Source organism: Crinia signifera, chromosome 5 (assembly GCF_055691185.1).
Source record: "Crinia signifera chromosome 5, ASM5569118v1, whole genome shotgun sequence".
Lineage (NCBI taxonomy): Eukaryota > Metazoa > Chordata > Amphibia > Anura > Myobatrachidae > Crinia > Crinia signifera.
The window spans coordinates 162,875,554-162,889,037 of NC_139221.1; the positions used below are offsets into that span (position 1 = coordinate 162,875,554).

Genomic DNA, 13,484 nt, shown 5'->3' on the forward strand with positions numbered 1-13,484 from the left:
TATATATATATATATATATATATATATATATACATATACACACACAAATCCTGAGACTAAAAGGCACACATAAAATTCAAAACCGGAGTGCAGAGGCTCAAACATGTAATAATACAATGAAGTATTAGAAGCCAGCAAAATCCATTTTTAAGGAAAGTGAAAAAATTATTTTAATGACATATCAAAAGTGCTAAATCAGACATATTAAAAACAGCAACAAGGAAGGACAAGCACTTAGCAAGATAAGCATGACCAACGGCATAAGTGGCCCACAGCAGCCTTCCTGTATGTGGTCAAACAGCCGACAGCTGTTTCGGTGCTAAGGTATGCACCTTCATCATGGAAGGCTGCGTTTGTAGGTGGTAACTGCCCATTTTCTGGGAGTGTCAGGGAAAACACAGATGTGCCCAGGCGTTTTAGGGGAAGTCGTGCAATTTGCAGGGGTGGTATTTTACTTTGGCATGCTCTCTGTGCTCAAAATACTCACCCATCGAGCTTCTCCTGTTCTCCAGGTCTTCAGTTTTCTCATTTGGCATTTGAAGAGTTGGCGGCGGTGGGGCCTTTCTTTTAGTTTTCTGTTTTTCCTTGTTAACTGTGGCATAGATCTGAAATAAATACCAATACCGGGTCATATTTAGTGAATCGCTTTATGAAAGATGAGTCTAAAAAGGTTCTACAAACCAGATTTTTTTTTACTCTCAATACAGGAAGAAGCAATGCATTGGAAAATGATTTATCATTGTAACTACATAGTTTTAAATTCAACACTACAATAGAGTGAGCTTAGAAAGCTAGATTGTACCAGTTACATTCTTGTATTATATATGAAAATCAATATATCAGTGCCAGGAAACAAACATTGTACAGTATGTACCACCAACAGCAGTAGGTTTACATGGGCACAATACACAACATACATCAAGTGCTCTTCAATAGAGCAATTACCTCCCCACATTGTAACATACCACCTTTCCCGCATCACTTGGCCAATATGTCAGAACTGTAAGCAAAATGCTCTTCAATGGCACCCAGGATAAACATGTAGCCCCTATGCCATGTATGTTTTTTTTTTTTTTTTTAATTGTGTAATTTTTATTTGAAATTTATGCAACTTACATAACCATGTTCAAAGGGCATAATAATGGTGGCGGTACATAAATGTAAAGTAGAGATGGGCACAATTAGACATTATCAGCTCTGGGTGCATACAAAGGGGGAATAGACAGCTGAGCAAAGGTCGCAATAGCACATAGAATAACACTCCGTACTTAGGATAGATATAAATATTCGAAATAAACCCGAAGGCGCCATTCAGGTAGACATTCAAGGAGAGGAGTGTCGGAGGTAAGAGCTGTACATATATCAATGCAAGTGCACCCAGACATTTAGGATAAATAAAAAAATAAAAAAAAAAACCACCACAGTAAAGTATCGTAATGACATCAGGATATAGAAAAAGGAAAAGAATAAAGTAAAATTATGCCCCTCCGGATACTTGACTAGATTCTAAATATGAAAACAAACCTCTCCAACCTCCCACTAAACCCAAAATAAACCTCCCCATAACCCCCCACCCTGTATGACCTAACCCCAACTCTAGGTATACCTGGATCCCGACCAACTAACTAAGCTAACTAACTCTAATATCTACCCCTCTAGCTGCAATATACTATAAGGGGGATTAAATCAGTGGCCTTTAGCTAACGCGTGTTAAGCTAATCCTTGCCAAAAAACTAATTTACCCCGACCACCCACCCACCCAATTAACTAACTAACGAGGATTATAGATCGGAGAACTGACAGGGGCTATATTAATGGCTCTTAATCGGATATGAGAAGCCTTGCTAGGATTAATAGACATCCCAATATAAGAGATAATAACATGTATAGAAATATAGTAATATAGCGAGAAAGAGACCTTATAGGAAGGTAAAAAAATGCCATGTTCAACAACTCTTGGAATAGTAAGGACAGATAGATTACTTGGATATACATGTGACAGAATATATATTTCACAAGCGGAAATCAATAACAGATATAAATCAGGACATAATCCAAGATACTGTAGATCAAGTGAAAGTGTCAGTCTGACCAAAGTACATAGATGAAGTTAGCGCTCCCTCCCCCCACCCCCCTCCCCCTCCCCAGGCAGACGAGGTCCTGCAGTAGTCTCGTTGGCACGTGGGTGAGACGTGAAAAAATATACAAAATCAGAACAGGGACACGATCTTTGTGTCGAGTAGCAGAAAACGGCATGCCTGAGGGGCGACAGTCGCGTATTCGTGTCCATAGTGCAGGTCGTCACAAGATGAGACATAAGGAGGGCCCCGGCACTATAATAGGATCTTTGTATGCAGTCCATATTGCCGGTGTCCCCGGCCTGGAGCGTATTAAGATCCGTAGCAACTGGGTAGAATCCCTCAGTGGGATGGCATACAATCTCACACCTGTGGGTAATCTTTGGTGTAGCTAGATGCAAAGGGCAGGCAGGCTCAGGGTATTGTATGGTGTCAACTAAAGCAACAGACGAGGCCCCCTGCGCGGACCCTACAGCTACTTGATGACAGGGAAGTAGAGCAACATCCCCATTGCCAACAAGCACAGGAGCTTTAGGAGATGTATGAGGAGGCAAGGTGACAGCTTGCAAATCAAATCTGTCCATCATCCTTTTTGTAGATGCAGAGATAGCCTGCAGGATGGTTTGTAGTGAATCAGCCATGGCCACTGAAGAACGAGCACAGCAAAAGGTTCAGCCCTCTATTCAGAGTGACGGGGCTAGCACACCGCCACTCAAGAGATGTCTGTAGATTGCAGACAATATGTGGAGCTAGAGCCAGCAGGGTTAACAATGTCTTTGCACAGCAGATTCACCGCATAGGAGGATCCAGACAGATTGCTTTCAAGATGGCCGCCGGAGCTCCAGGCAGAGCACACGAAGCAACCCGGAAATAGCTAGGGTCCAAGATAGGGCTCGACACCGCTCCCCCACGTGCCGGTCACCAGCCGTAGCGGTAGTCCTCAGTTAGGCAGGATAGATGGTCCCAACAGCCCGGTCAGCAGTCACCCCTGCCGCCGCATCCGCCCGGTACCATCACAAGTTCAACAGGCAAGCAGAGAGAAGACCGGAGGCAAGATGGCGCCCGGGATCCCAGAGCGCGGCAGACCCAGCGCGGCGGATCGGCACCTGGAGGATTCACAGGAGATCAGCTGGTGATGCAGGAGACACAGGAGAGGCTCCGGAGGATAAGGGGGTAGGAGGAGATATACCACGGTCCCTGGGGAAGGATCAGTAACAGGATTTCTGCGGAGCTCTCCCCGGACACGTCCTCTCACCGCCATGTATGTTTAATAATGAGTTTTATCCCTTATTGCATCTATATACAGACAAATGTTTTATAGATTGTTTTATAGGGGCTATCTGTCCCCAATATAACTGGCATCGTTAACTTGTCTACATGTCCAAAATGTGCTCATTTGGATGAATCCCTATATGGGACTGTAATGTCATTAAAAGGTTTTGAGGTGATAAGATTTGCGTTAGAGGACCGGGGTACTTATCTTTCATTGACTCGAGAATGGGGGGTGTTAGGATATCTCCCAGGAATTATTCCTATCTCCAAAGGTGGCAGGAAATTGCACAGTAAATTTTTTTTTTTTAACAATGGGTTTAACCAAGCCCCCCCCCCCCCCCACACGCGTCACTATCTTTGTTTAAAGAGAAAATAGGATTGTATAGATCCTTCCATTCATAAAGAAAAGGAAGCAGAACATTTTTTTAAATATGGGAAAGCTTTATTGATAAAAACACAGAAACAAGATTTGGTAAATCATGTGTATTTTTATAAAGATTAAAGATTGATTTGTGAAATCAATCCAATTGCTAGATTTGATTTTATTCACATCGCTGCTATTGGTTAATTTCTTCTTTTTCAAAAGCTTTATTAAAACCTTAAATAAAGATATTAAAAAACAAATTCAACAGCACTTTAAATCAACACAATGGTATGAAACCAGAATGGTGATGCAGCATCCTCCTATAATTTATTCTTGAGATTAGAGAATGTGTTGGGAGCTAGGCGGAGCGACCTGATGCTGGCAGCATCATACCCTCTCATTGCTTAAAGGGTGGAGGTAAGTAACAGGCGGTTACTGATGTTAAGAGTGAAACCCCTATTGGCCAGATACTGTGAGACCCAAACCTAGTCTGTGATTGGCAGGCTTGGCGCGGGCAGCGAGGGCCTGTCCAGTTACACTGGGCTTTGCATAACAGTCCACTCTAAGGGGTAAATTTATAAAGGGCAGAATTCTATTGAATATGGGATGTAGCCCATAGCAACCAATCATATTTTACTTCTTATTTATTTAGCAGCTTCAAGATAATAGTTAGAATCTGATTGGTTGATAAGGTCATCTTCAAGAGAATTCCACCCTTAGTAAATTTACAACTCAGCAAAGTAAAACTGGACAGCATATTGTGAGCAAGAGACAGCACAACGTGGACTTTAAATCAATGACAAGCATTACTAGTGCAGCTAGCAGCATTCAGTGGAGAACATGTCTATCTGCTGACCTTCACAAATGGCCTTTCATCAGAAAATGCAAACCTTCCCGTACTCTGCACATGCCACCCGTGTTACTTTATGCATCTTGTATGCATGTAGGGAGTGCTTAGTGGGCCTATAGTGTACGCCAAACTAAAACACCCTGGAAGCTTAAATCCAGCAACTCATAGGCAGTAACATAAATTTAGGACACAATTCTGTCTGTCCCCAGGTTGGGGTGACTATTTAGGAACAGACAGAATGTCTGCAAATATGCATTACTTTCACAATCATCCTGAAATGTTGTTTTTCAAAAGTAGACAAGTAAAGATGTGTCCACAAACGTTGTGCAGTCAAACAGCCGTACTAGTCGTGCCATGGCATGGCTTGACAAGATAGTGCGAGTGTCTTTGTGTGCAACTTTTTCCATTACAATGTGATATGAATAGGACACACAAGCAGCTTTTGCTGATTAACATGATATGTGGCATTCCTATAGTCTGTGTGCAACTGCAGGTGTATCTGCATACATAATGCTACTTTGCAGTGTTTTTCAGTAAAACTCATGAGTTATGTGTAACACGACTTGTAGCGCATGGAGGATAGATGTTTGTGGACACATCTGTATGTTTTTTTATGTCAAAATTGAAAACAGAAAAACAAACCATTTATTAATTCAGTAATTTAACATTCAGTCCATTAAAAGGTAAGCTTATGGTACATTACAGTACTTGGAACAAGTGCATATGGTAAGGATCCAATTCTATAATGTACACTGTATGAGCATAATAAATATTTTAATAAATGATCTACCTAAAAGTAAACATGCCATGCACTCTTTGACATTTCCCTGTATTTATGTTGTGTTTCATCTAAACGTTTAATGTAGCTTTCACATCACACTTTTAAAACGGTATATTGCCATTTTTTTGCCTTTTAAAACGTTTAAGGCTGCAGTGTGAAAGTGTCATAGTTGAATTACCATTTAAAGTTAACTGGTATTTCAACACGTTTAAAAAGCAGAGTCCTACCCGTTTTAAAGCCAATTCAGAGCCGTTTTTTGTGCTGTCTGAATGGCACTGAAATGGTATTTAGTAAAAAATAAAGGTTAGAGCACTGTGATAGGCTGTCCCTTGTCTTGTGTCCCTTCCCTGAACCAGGAAATAAGCTGTGGGTAGAAACGTGTTCAGAGGTTAAACAGCTTGACTGGTGATGTGAATGGAACTTAAACGGTATTTTTAAATGGTAATCTGCTGCAATATGAACACTAGACCCGTTTAAAATACCATTTAAAATTACAGTTTTTCAAAACGTTTCAAAATGTTTTATGTGATGTGAAAGCTACATAAGAGTGGCACAGAAAATGCATTTCTAACTTGAATGTGATTCTATAAGAAATAATTTATAAAACTCCAGCTACAGGCAAGAAAATGAGGATTGCCTTATATTCCTGGCTCCTGGATTCAGTGTGAGAAGAAATACTAAAACGCCTGAAGCATTTATCATGAAAAATAAAAGAGGTAATAAGTATCAGTCTGGTTGTAGCCTAAAGCTGTTTGTTGAAGGAGAACATGACCAAAGACTGTGAAGTTGCATAGAGTACACTTAAATTGGAACTCGCTGATGCCTGCAAGTTTCAGGTTATTATATAACCGCACAATCTGTTAAAACACATTTTCTTCTTTAGTTTTCTTTGAGGAAACTTTGGGAGAGAACCATACTTGCCGAACTTTGGGCTGCCCTATCCAGAATGCAGCAGCCCGGTTGGCAAGTGGGAGGTGTAGGGAGTGTGGTGATGTGATTGCATCATTGTGGTCATGCCTACTTTTTGACCATATCACATTTACAGAAACTGCAATGTGGGGGTGTAGCCCCGATGACACAATCCTGTTCCCATAACTTCACTTGGGATGTGGTCGGCCACAGTCAAGCAGCTTTGGGAGATTTTGGGTCCAGGAAAGTATAAGGGATTGCATTGCAGCAGCATATGAGATTGACAGTCACTATGTTGATTTTGGAATCTTAGCAGCAACTGCATGCATTTAATAACATTAAACTGCTCAATACTTTAAAACACTACTTACTCTGTAACATGTACTAAGAATACAGGAAGCACTGGTTTATAGGTTGACAGCGTCTAGGTCAACCACAATTGCTCGACAGGCAATATGTCAACACATGAAAAATGTTGACATGGACTAGGTTGACACAAACAAAATGTTGACATGTGATTGATCAACACAGAAAAAGGTTGACACAAGTTTATAATGATTTATCTTTTATAACCAACTTGTTCTTACTTCACAACATCCATTGTGGGGACAATATTAGAAGAAATAATAAGAGATAGTATCCAAAATTTCTTACAACAGGAGAAAGTGATAAGTAAGGCTCAGCATGGGTTCGTCAAAAATAGATCATGTCAGACTAATTTAATTAGCTTTAATGAGGAAGTCAGTAGGGGGCTGAACTTAGGGAAATTTGTTTATTTCACTAAAACTTTTGACATAGTGCCTCATAAAAGGTTATTAATAAAACTAGGTAATTTAGGGTAAGCAGATAAAATTGTAATTGGATTAAAAACTGGTTGCACAATCAGGGACAGAGAGTGGTGGTAAATGGCATACATTTCAGCTGGGGTAAGGTCCAAAGTGGAGTCCTACAAGGATCAATATTGGGACCCACCTTGTTTAATATATAAAATTGCAATATTTGTGGACAACACGAAATTGAGTAAGGAAATTTACTTAGGAGAGGATGTGGATACACTACAAAGTGATTTAATGAAAATGGAAAGGCGGCCAGAAAGGTGGAAAATGCAGGATAACATTGATAAATGTAAAGTAAGTCATTATGGTAACAAAAATGAACAAGCTACGTATAGGCTAAATGGAGTTATTATAGGGAATTCTGCTGTAAAGGAGGACTTTGAGGGGTCATCATAGATGAAACATTGTGTAACAGTGCACACTGCTCAGGTGCAGCAGCAAAAGCAAACAGGACACTGACATTAATTAAAAGCATAGGCAAACGCAGGGGGGGGGGGGGGTGTTCTGGTTGCCCAGAAACCCCCCACCTCTTGCCAAGTGCCTTAAATTATGACCACAATAGCACTGGTATATAACAAGATCAATAGAGCTGCCACCACATCATGCAGTGTAAGGGACAAAGCAGAGCTGCTGCACATGCCTAGTATACCAGCTTCTTCTACCACATTTACTGTATGTGTGAGTCTGAGACCTCGAACATCACAATGGCCCAGAGAGCAGCTGGCAGGAGGAAGAGACAGGAGCCTTACCATGAAGTGGCAGATTGTGAGATTAGAAAGTTCAGTACTGTTTCTGTTATGTTTGTGTATTTATTATATGTTTAACCTTTTCCTGACCACTTACCTTATTTAAATGTTTGAAACAGCCTTTACTGTTAAATATTAATACTGTATTCCATACTGTATCCAGTGTATGAAAAGACCAATTTTCAAGGCTGTTACCAATGCGCTACAGAGTGGGAGATTTTGGATTACATTTGGAAACCCCCCTCTAAAAATCCTGAGTTTGCCACTAAAAAGGGGAATGGATTCAAGGGATGTTAATGTGATAGTGCCTCTTTACAAGGCATTGGTGAGACCACACTTGGAATACGGTGTTCAATTCTGGGCACCGCACCTTAAAAAGGACATAAATTAATTGGACGGGTACAGAGAAGGGCGACTAAGCGTCTCGATTCACTAAAATACTAAGATAGGTTAACCAGGCTGAATACAGTGTCTTTACATTGGAGAAACGGAGGATGAGAGGTGATATGATTAGCATGTTCAAATACAGGATTGGGAATCCTTTAGAACTGGGAGATGATTTTTTCACTTACAGGCCTGTACTTAGGACACGTGGGCATTTACTGAGGCTTGAGAAAAATAAATTCTGTACTGAAGTAAGAAGAGGATTCTTCACCATTAGAGCAGTAAAATTCTGGATATTTTCAGAATGATTATTAGTAATTTTCTTATCACTACTAAGATATTACCCCTCCCCTCTTCCTTCTCTTATCTCATATATATATGATGATAGCCCAAACACATCTAGAATGCAAAATTTTTAGAGCAATATATAATCATATGAGTTCTCTATATACTATCCCTCTTTGTATTGTATGATTCTGTGTTCTTAAAAACTGTTAACTAACTTTGCTGATGTAACATAATAATATCTATACGGCAAAATTTACTAAGGGTATGACTACTATTTTGGATACGACTGAATACAAATGAATTACGACTGCATCGGTAATGAATTTGTATTTGGTAGTTGTATTCTTTTTCCAAATTTACTAACCTGTCGTATTTTTACCATTTGTTTTTTTTTAATGGCATATTTGGTCGCCTGGAGTTGTATTTTTGTTTGCATATTCGTGTTCGTATTTTGGTTTTCGTACATATTTTTTATGTTTTTATGCCTTGTTTGTGTGTGTTTTATACGTACGTATTTTGCTTCACAGAAAGTAACTTTGTGATTGGCCATATTAAAAAAAAACATATACTTCCTAGCTCCTTGGGGGTTAGATAGGCATGGTGTGGAGAGTGTATGAGAGGTTGGAGTTTTCTGAGTTAGCAAGTGATTGTTGAGTGGTTTATTGTTTAAAAGTTGTCTTGTGGTTTGTGTTGTAATTTAATTTTGTTTTAAGTCTTTATTTGTGAGTGAAGTTTATATGTTACTGGATGAATAGGATAAACAATGTCCTGCGCTACCTTCTTGTAAGGCTGCCTTAGGTATTTCACTTAGACCTTAAGATATTTCCCTGATTTTATCTTCTGGCACCCGGTATATTTGTCACACCCACAAATGCCACTGAATTTTATATGTGTGTGTGTGTTTGTGAGACGTAAGGAGCTAAGGGTTTTCTATGTTTGTTTGTCTTTTTATTTTTCAGTGTGTTTTCTGTTCTTGTGTGTGCAATGTCTGTGCCTGACAGTGAGAGTAGTCAGGTGGGGGAGGACTAAATGAGGGATAAGCAGCCTCCGAGGAACCTGCACAAGCTGCTGCTCATATTCTGTTTCAAGACACCGGCGTCTTCTTCGATGCATGTGTCAGGACATCAGGTATCCCACAGCCTACAATGAAAACTTCTCAATGTATAAATAAGTGCCCATCTCTGTTCGTAACAAGCAGAGAAGTGTGTTTGTGTGCTTAATGGGCTTTTATAAGGCTGTGGGCTAATATCTGAGTAATTTAACATGTGAAAATATTGAAAATGTGAAATACGTCTGGAAATCGTGGAGTGTTTTTCAGTCATATTCTTTTACGATTTGTACTTGTTTACACCCAGTATACGTATGTATTTATAGATACGAATTGTTAGTATATTTCAAACTAACTGACCCGCCTGGCGTTGCCCGGGAAAACCTTGTTTTTTTTTAAATTTCCAGAATTGCTGTAAAATGTCATCTTGTGCCAGAGGATTGTAATTTGTGAAAACCTCCACCATAATGTTAGAATGTGTTTGCATTGATACTCAATGCCAGCAATGAAATCAGGAGTGGTGTTGTTGTTGTTGTTGTTTGAAACGCACCACTCCTGACTTGATAGCTTGTGTGTGTTGATGAATTCCACATCCACTCCTGAGATTTAGCACCTATGATGCATTTTTTTGTGTGCGTTTGTGTGTGTTGTACTGTTTTTGTGTGTGTTGTAGTGTATGTGGGTGTGTATCTGTCCAATGTGTAAGTGTGTGAGGTGCGCTATGTACAGTATATATGTGTGTGCAGTGGTCGAGGTGGAAATTTTGAAGTGGGGGTATGGGAAATTGAAAGCTGAAATTATGTGCACACTCCAGAAAAAGAGGGTGCTGCCACTCAAAAGGGGGCATGTCCTTTGGTGCAGTGTACCATGCCATATGCCCCTTATACACATTATGCAAAACAGTAGTAGACCCCCTTACATTTGCCCCTTAAACATTATGCCACGCGGAAAGAGCCAAAATTCCCCTTAAGCGACACAGAATGAACAAAATAATTCACATGGAATGAGCCAAAATTCACATCATGCCACCCAGATTGAGCCAAAATTCACATCATGCCATCTAGAATAAGCCCAAATTCACAGCATGCCTCCCGGATTGAACCAAATTCACATTATGCCACACTGAAAGACAAAATTCACTTTTTGCCACACAGATTGATCCAAAATTCACATTATGCCACATGGCGGGGTGACGCATGGACAGAGATAGTGGGGTGATGCATGGGCAGAGATGCTAGGGTGACACAGGGACATGCACCTCTATGTCACACTACATGTCGCATTCCTCCCACCTGCTACCTGTCACATTCATCTGAACCGAATCCTGTTTACATCAATTGGGGAAGCAGCATCCAGCGGTCAGTATGGAGGTTGGGCAGTGTTCGCACACAGCCTTTGCTGCTGTCTGCTGTACTCTGTAGACAGCAGCGGAGGCAGGGAGGCGGTGAATGGATGCCTGGGTGCAGCATCCATTCACCTCGTGGATCTAGGCTGGGGGAGGGGTGCACAGGGGCTGAGGGCAGCCCAGCAGCTTACCTTGGTGCTGGGCTTGCCCCCAGCGAGATGATTGGCAGTCCCGGCAGGGGTGATCACGGTCCCAGCACTTGGAGATGATGTCATCTTCAAGCACCACCTCCGTCTACACTGCAGGTATGCACCACAGTGTAAACGGTGCAAATCCCGGATCCAACCTGGTTTGGATCAGTATTCCAAATGCTGGGTCAGATCCGAGATTTTTGTTGTAAAAGGGGTATAAGTGTGTGTGTTCTTTGTGTTTGTTTGTTTGTTGTACTGTTTTTGGGTGTGTTGTAGTGTATATGGGTGTGTGTTGTACTGCTTGTGGTGTTTTATGTATGTGTGTTGTTTGTACCTGTCCAATGTATAAGTGTGTGAGGTGTGCTACTGTACGTATATATATATATGTGTGTGTGTAGTGTGCTGTGTGTGCGTATATGGTGTACTGTGTGTGTGATGTGTGTGTGTGTGCAATGTGTATATGTGTGTGTGATGTGTGGTCTATTTCCCCTACAATTATTCCCAGTTGTTGAAAGCCTCCACCATAATGTTAGAATGTGTTTGCATTCATACTCAATGACAGCAACGAAATCTTGAGAAATCTTGAGAAAGGTCTACGACCGAAACGCGTTGATGAATTGGAGAGGAGTGAACAGCCACACAAACCTTGGATGTATGTATCAGACCTAGCTCTGTTTTGTCTTTGTTTTTAAAAATATTTTTTTATATTTTGTTTTTACACCGTTCTGGTGCCATATTGGATTGTTACATTGGACTGTTTTTAACTTTTTTTGAGCCCATAGTGGGCTTTTCTGTTGTTCTTGCATTTTCTGGATTAAAAACCTTTTTGATATTTTTATAAAAATACTCGTTCATCTGGCATTTGTCACTTTGGGAGGATAGAAAGAAACCGCTACAGGCTTGGCGTTGCCACCTAAAGTGGTGAGTAAGGTACGCCAAGATCTCTTGGTTTAATAGATTCCTATATATACTAAGGAGACATCTACATTGGAGATATACCTCTCTCTCTTTATATGTTTCCCGGATGATATGTGGTGAGAAAATCTAATAGTCCCACACCTTGGTGGATTTGAAAGAAACCTTTATAAGTGGACTGCCCAACACACGAAGTGTGAGTCTGGGTACGCCCACCAATAATTACTATATCTTCCTTTCCTGGCTGTTATTGTGGAGTGAGGATTAAGTTCTGATATCTTATCAAACTCTTGTTCCGAGATAAACCGGAAAATATCTACATTACTACTGGAGGAGGAGAGAAAAAGATAGAAAAAAAGATACCTTTATGCGCCTGGACAACTCCTTAAACATCGTGAGTTGGGGTACGCCCGTCTTTTAGTTAAAGAAACCTTTATGTATGTTTTCTTCTTCACTTTTGGGTGAGTGAGGTACGCCAATTAAAGCACCTCACACACAAAAAAAATTTTCTAAAAAATTCTGTTGCCACACAACGGATCTACACATTGCACCTTTTTTTTTGTCTTTTCCTTTTTCCGAGTATATTTTGAATAAAAGAAAAAAGGAAAAGAAAAAGGAGAAAAAAATCACTTGCTTCTAGCGAACACTTTCTGGAGAATCACCAAGAAAGATACCTTTATGAGTTTATATTGTCGTATACAAACGTGAGTTTGGTACGCATATACCACTTTGTTCCAAATACACATATACTTTCCAATGGAATAATTTATTGGGACACTGTACACATTGTAAAAATTGTTTATTTGCTTTTTTTTTTGGGGATCAATATTGATATCGGATAAAAACGACCCCAAGACCACTGAAAAGAATTCTACTAGCAAAAAGGAAGAACAAACCTTGCTATATCTTTAAGTATCATTTGCGCCTCACTCTATATCGATTTCACATTTTTCTGTTTGTACAGGTGTGGTGTTGTTCCTTTGTATTCGGTTTCCCAGATCGTCGATCTTTTTTCCAGATCATCAATTAAGGCAATTTAAACCTTGGTGCTTTTTACATTTCTAAGTGAAATTCTCCAAAAACGGCTTCGAGGTGTAACCCACCAGATCCAGAGGTACCTTGTTGCCGAATTTGGCGGCTCTGAGTGCCATGGTGTGCCCGCAATGCAACAGACACGCACACACACAAACACACACACTCTTCAATTTATTATATAGATTAACATGGGAGTAAATTACAAGTCGCATTCTTTTAAAGGCATATTTATTTGTATAAATACAGGAATATGAATACGACTGGTAGTATCGGCATTAAAAAGGCAAAATACTAACATACCTTTACATTAGTAAATTTCAAAAAAACGAATATGTGCCCGATTACGACTGAATACGACTGAATAGGAATACGCCAATTCCTACCGTACATTTCCCCCATAGTGTTCAGTTTGGGTACATAATAATATTCTATATGTGTCTAT

General features: G+C 40.2%; 1 protein-coding gene across 5 annotated transcripts in view; it reads right to left on the minus strand.

Moving 5' to 3' along the window:
• Positions 1 to 13,484, minus strand: part of COBL (cordon-bleu WH2 repeat protein) — a 482,604-nt gene that overhangs the window by 168,243 nt on the left and 300,877 nt on the right. For all 5 annotated transcript variants that reach the window (XM_083188208.1, XM_083188209.1, XM_083188207.1 and 2 more), the window contains one exon: positions 488 to 605. In XM_083188208.1, coding sequence (XP_083044334.1) covers positions 488 to 605 — 118 coding nt within the window. The remainder of the gene's footprint in view (positions 1 to 487; positions 606 to 13,484) is intronic.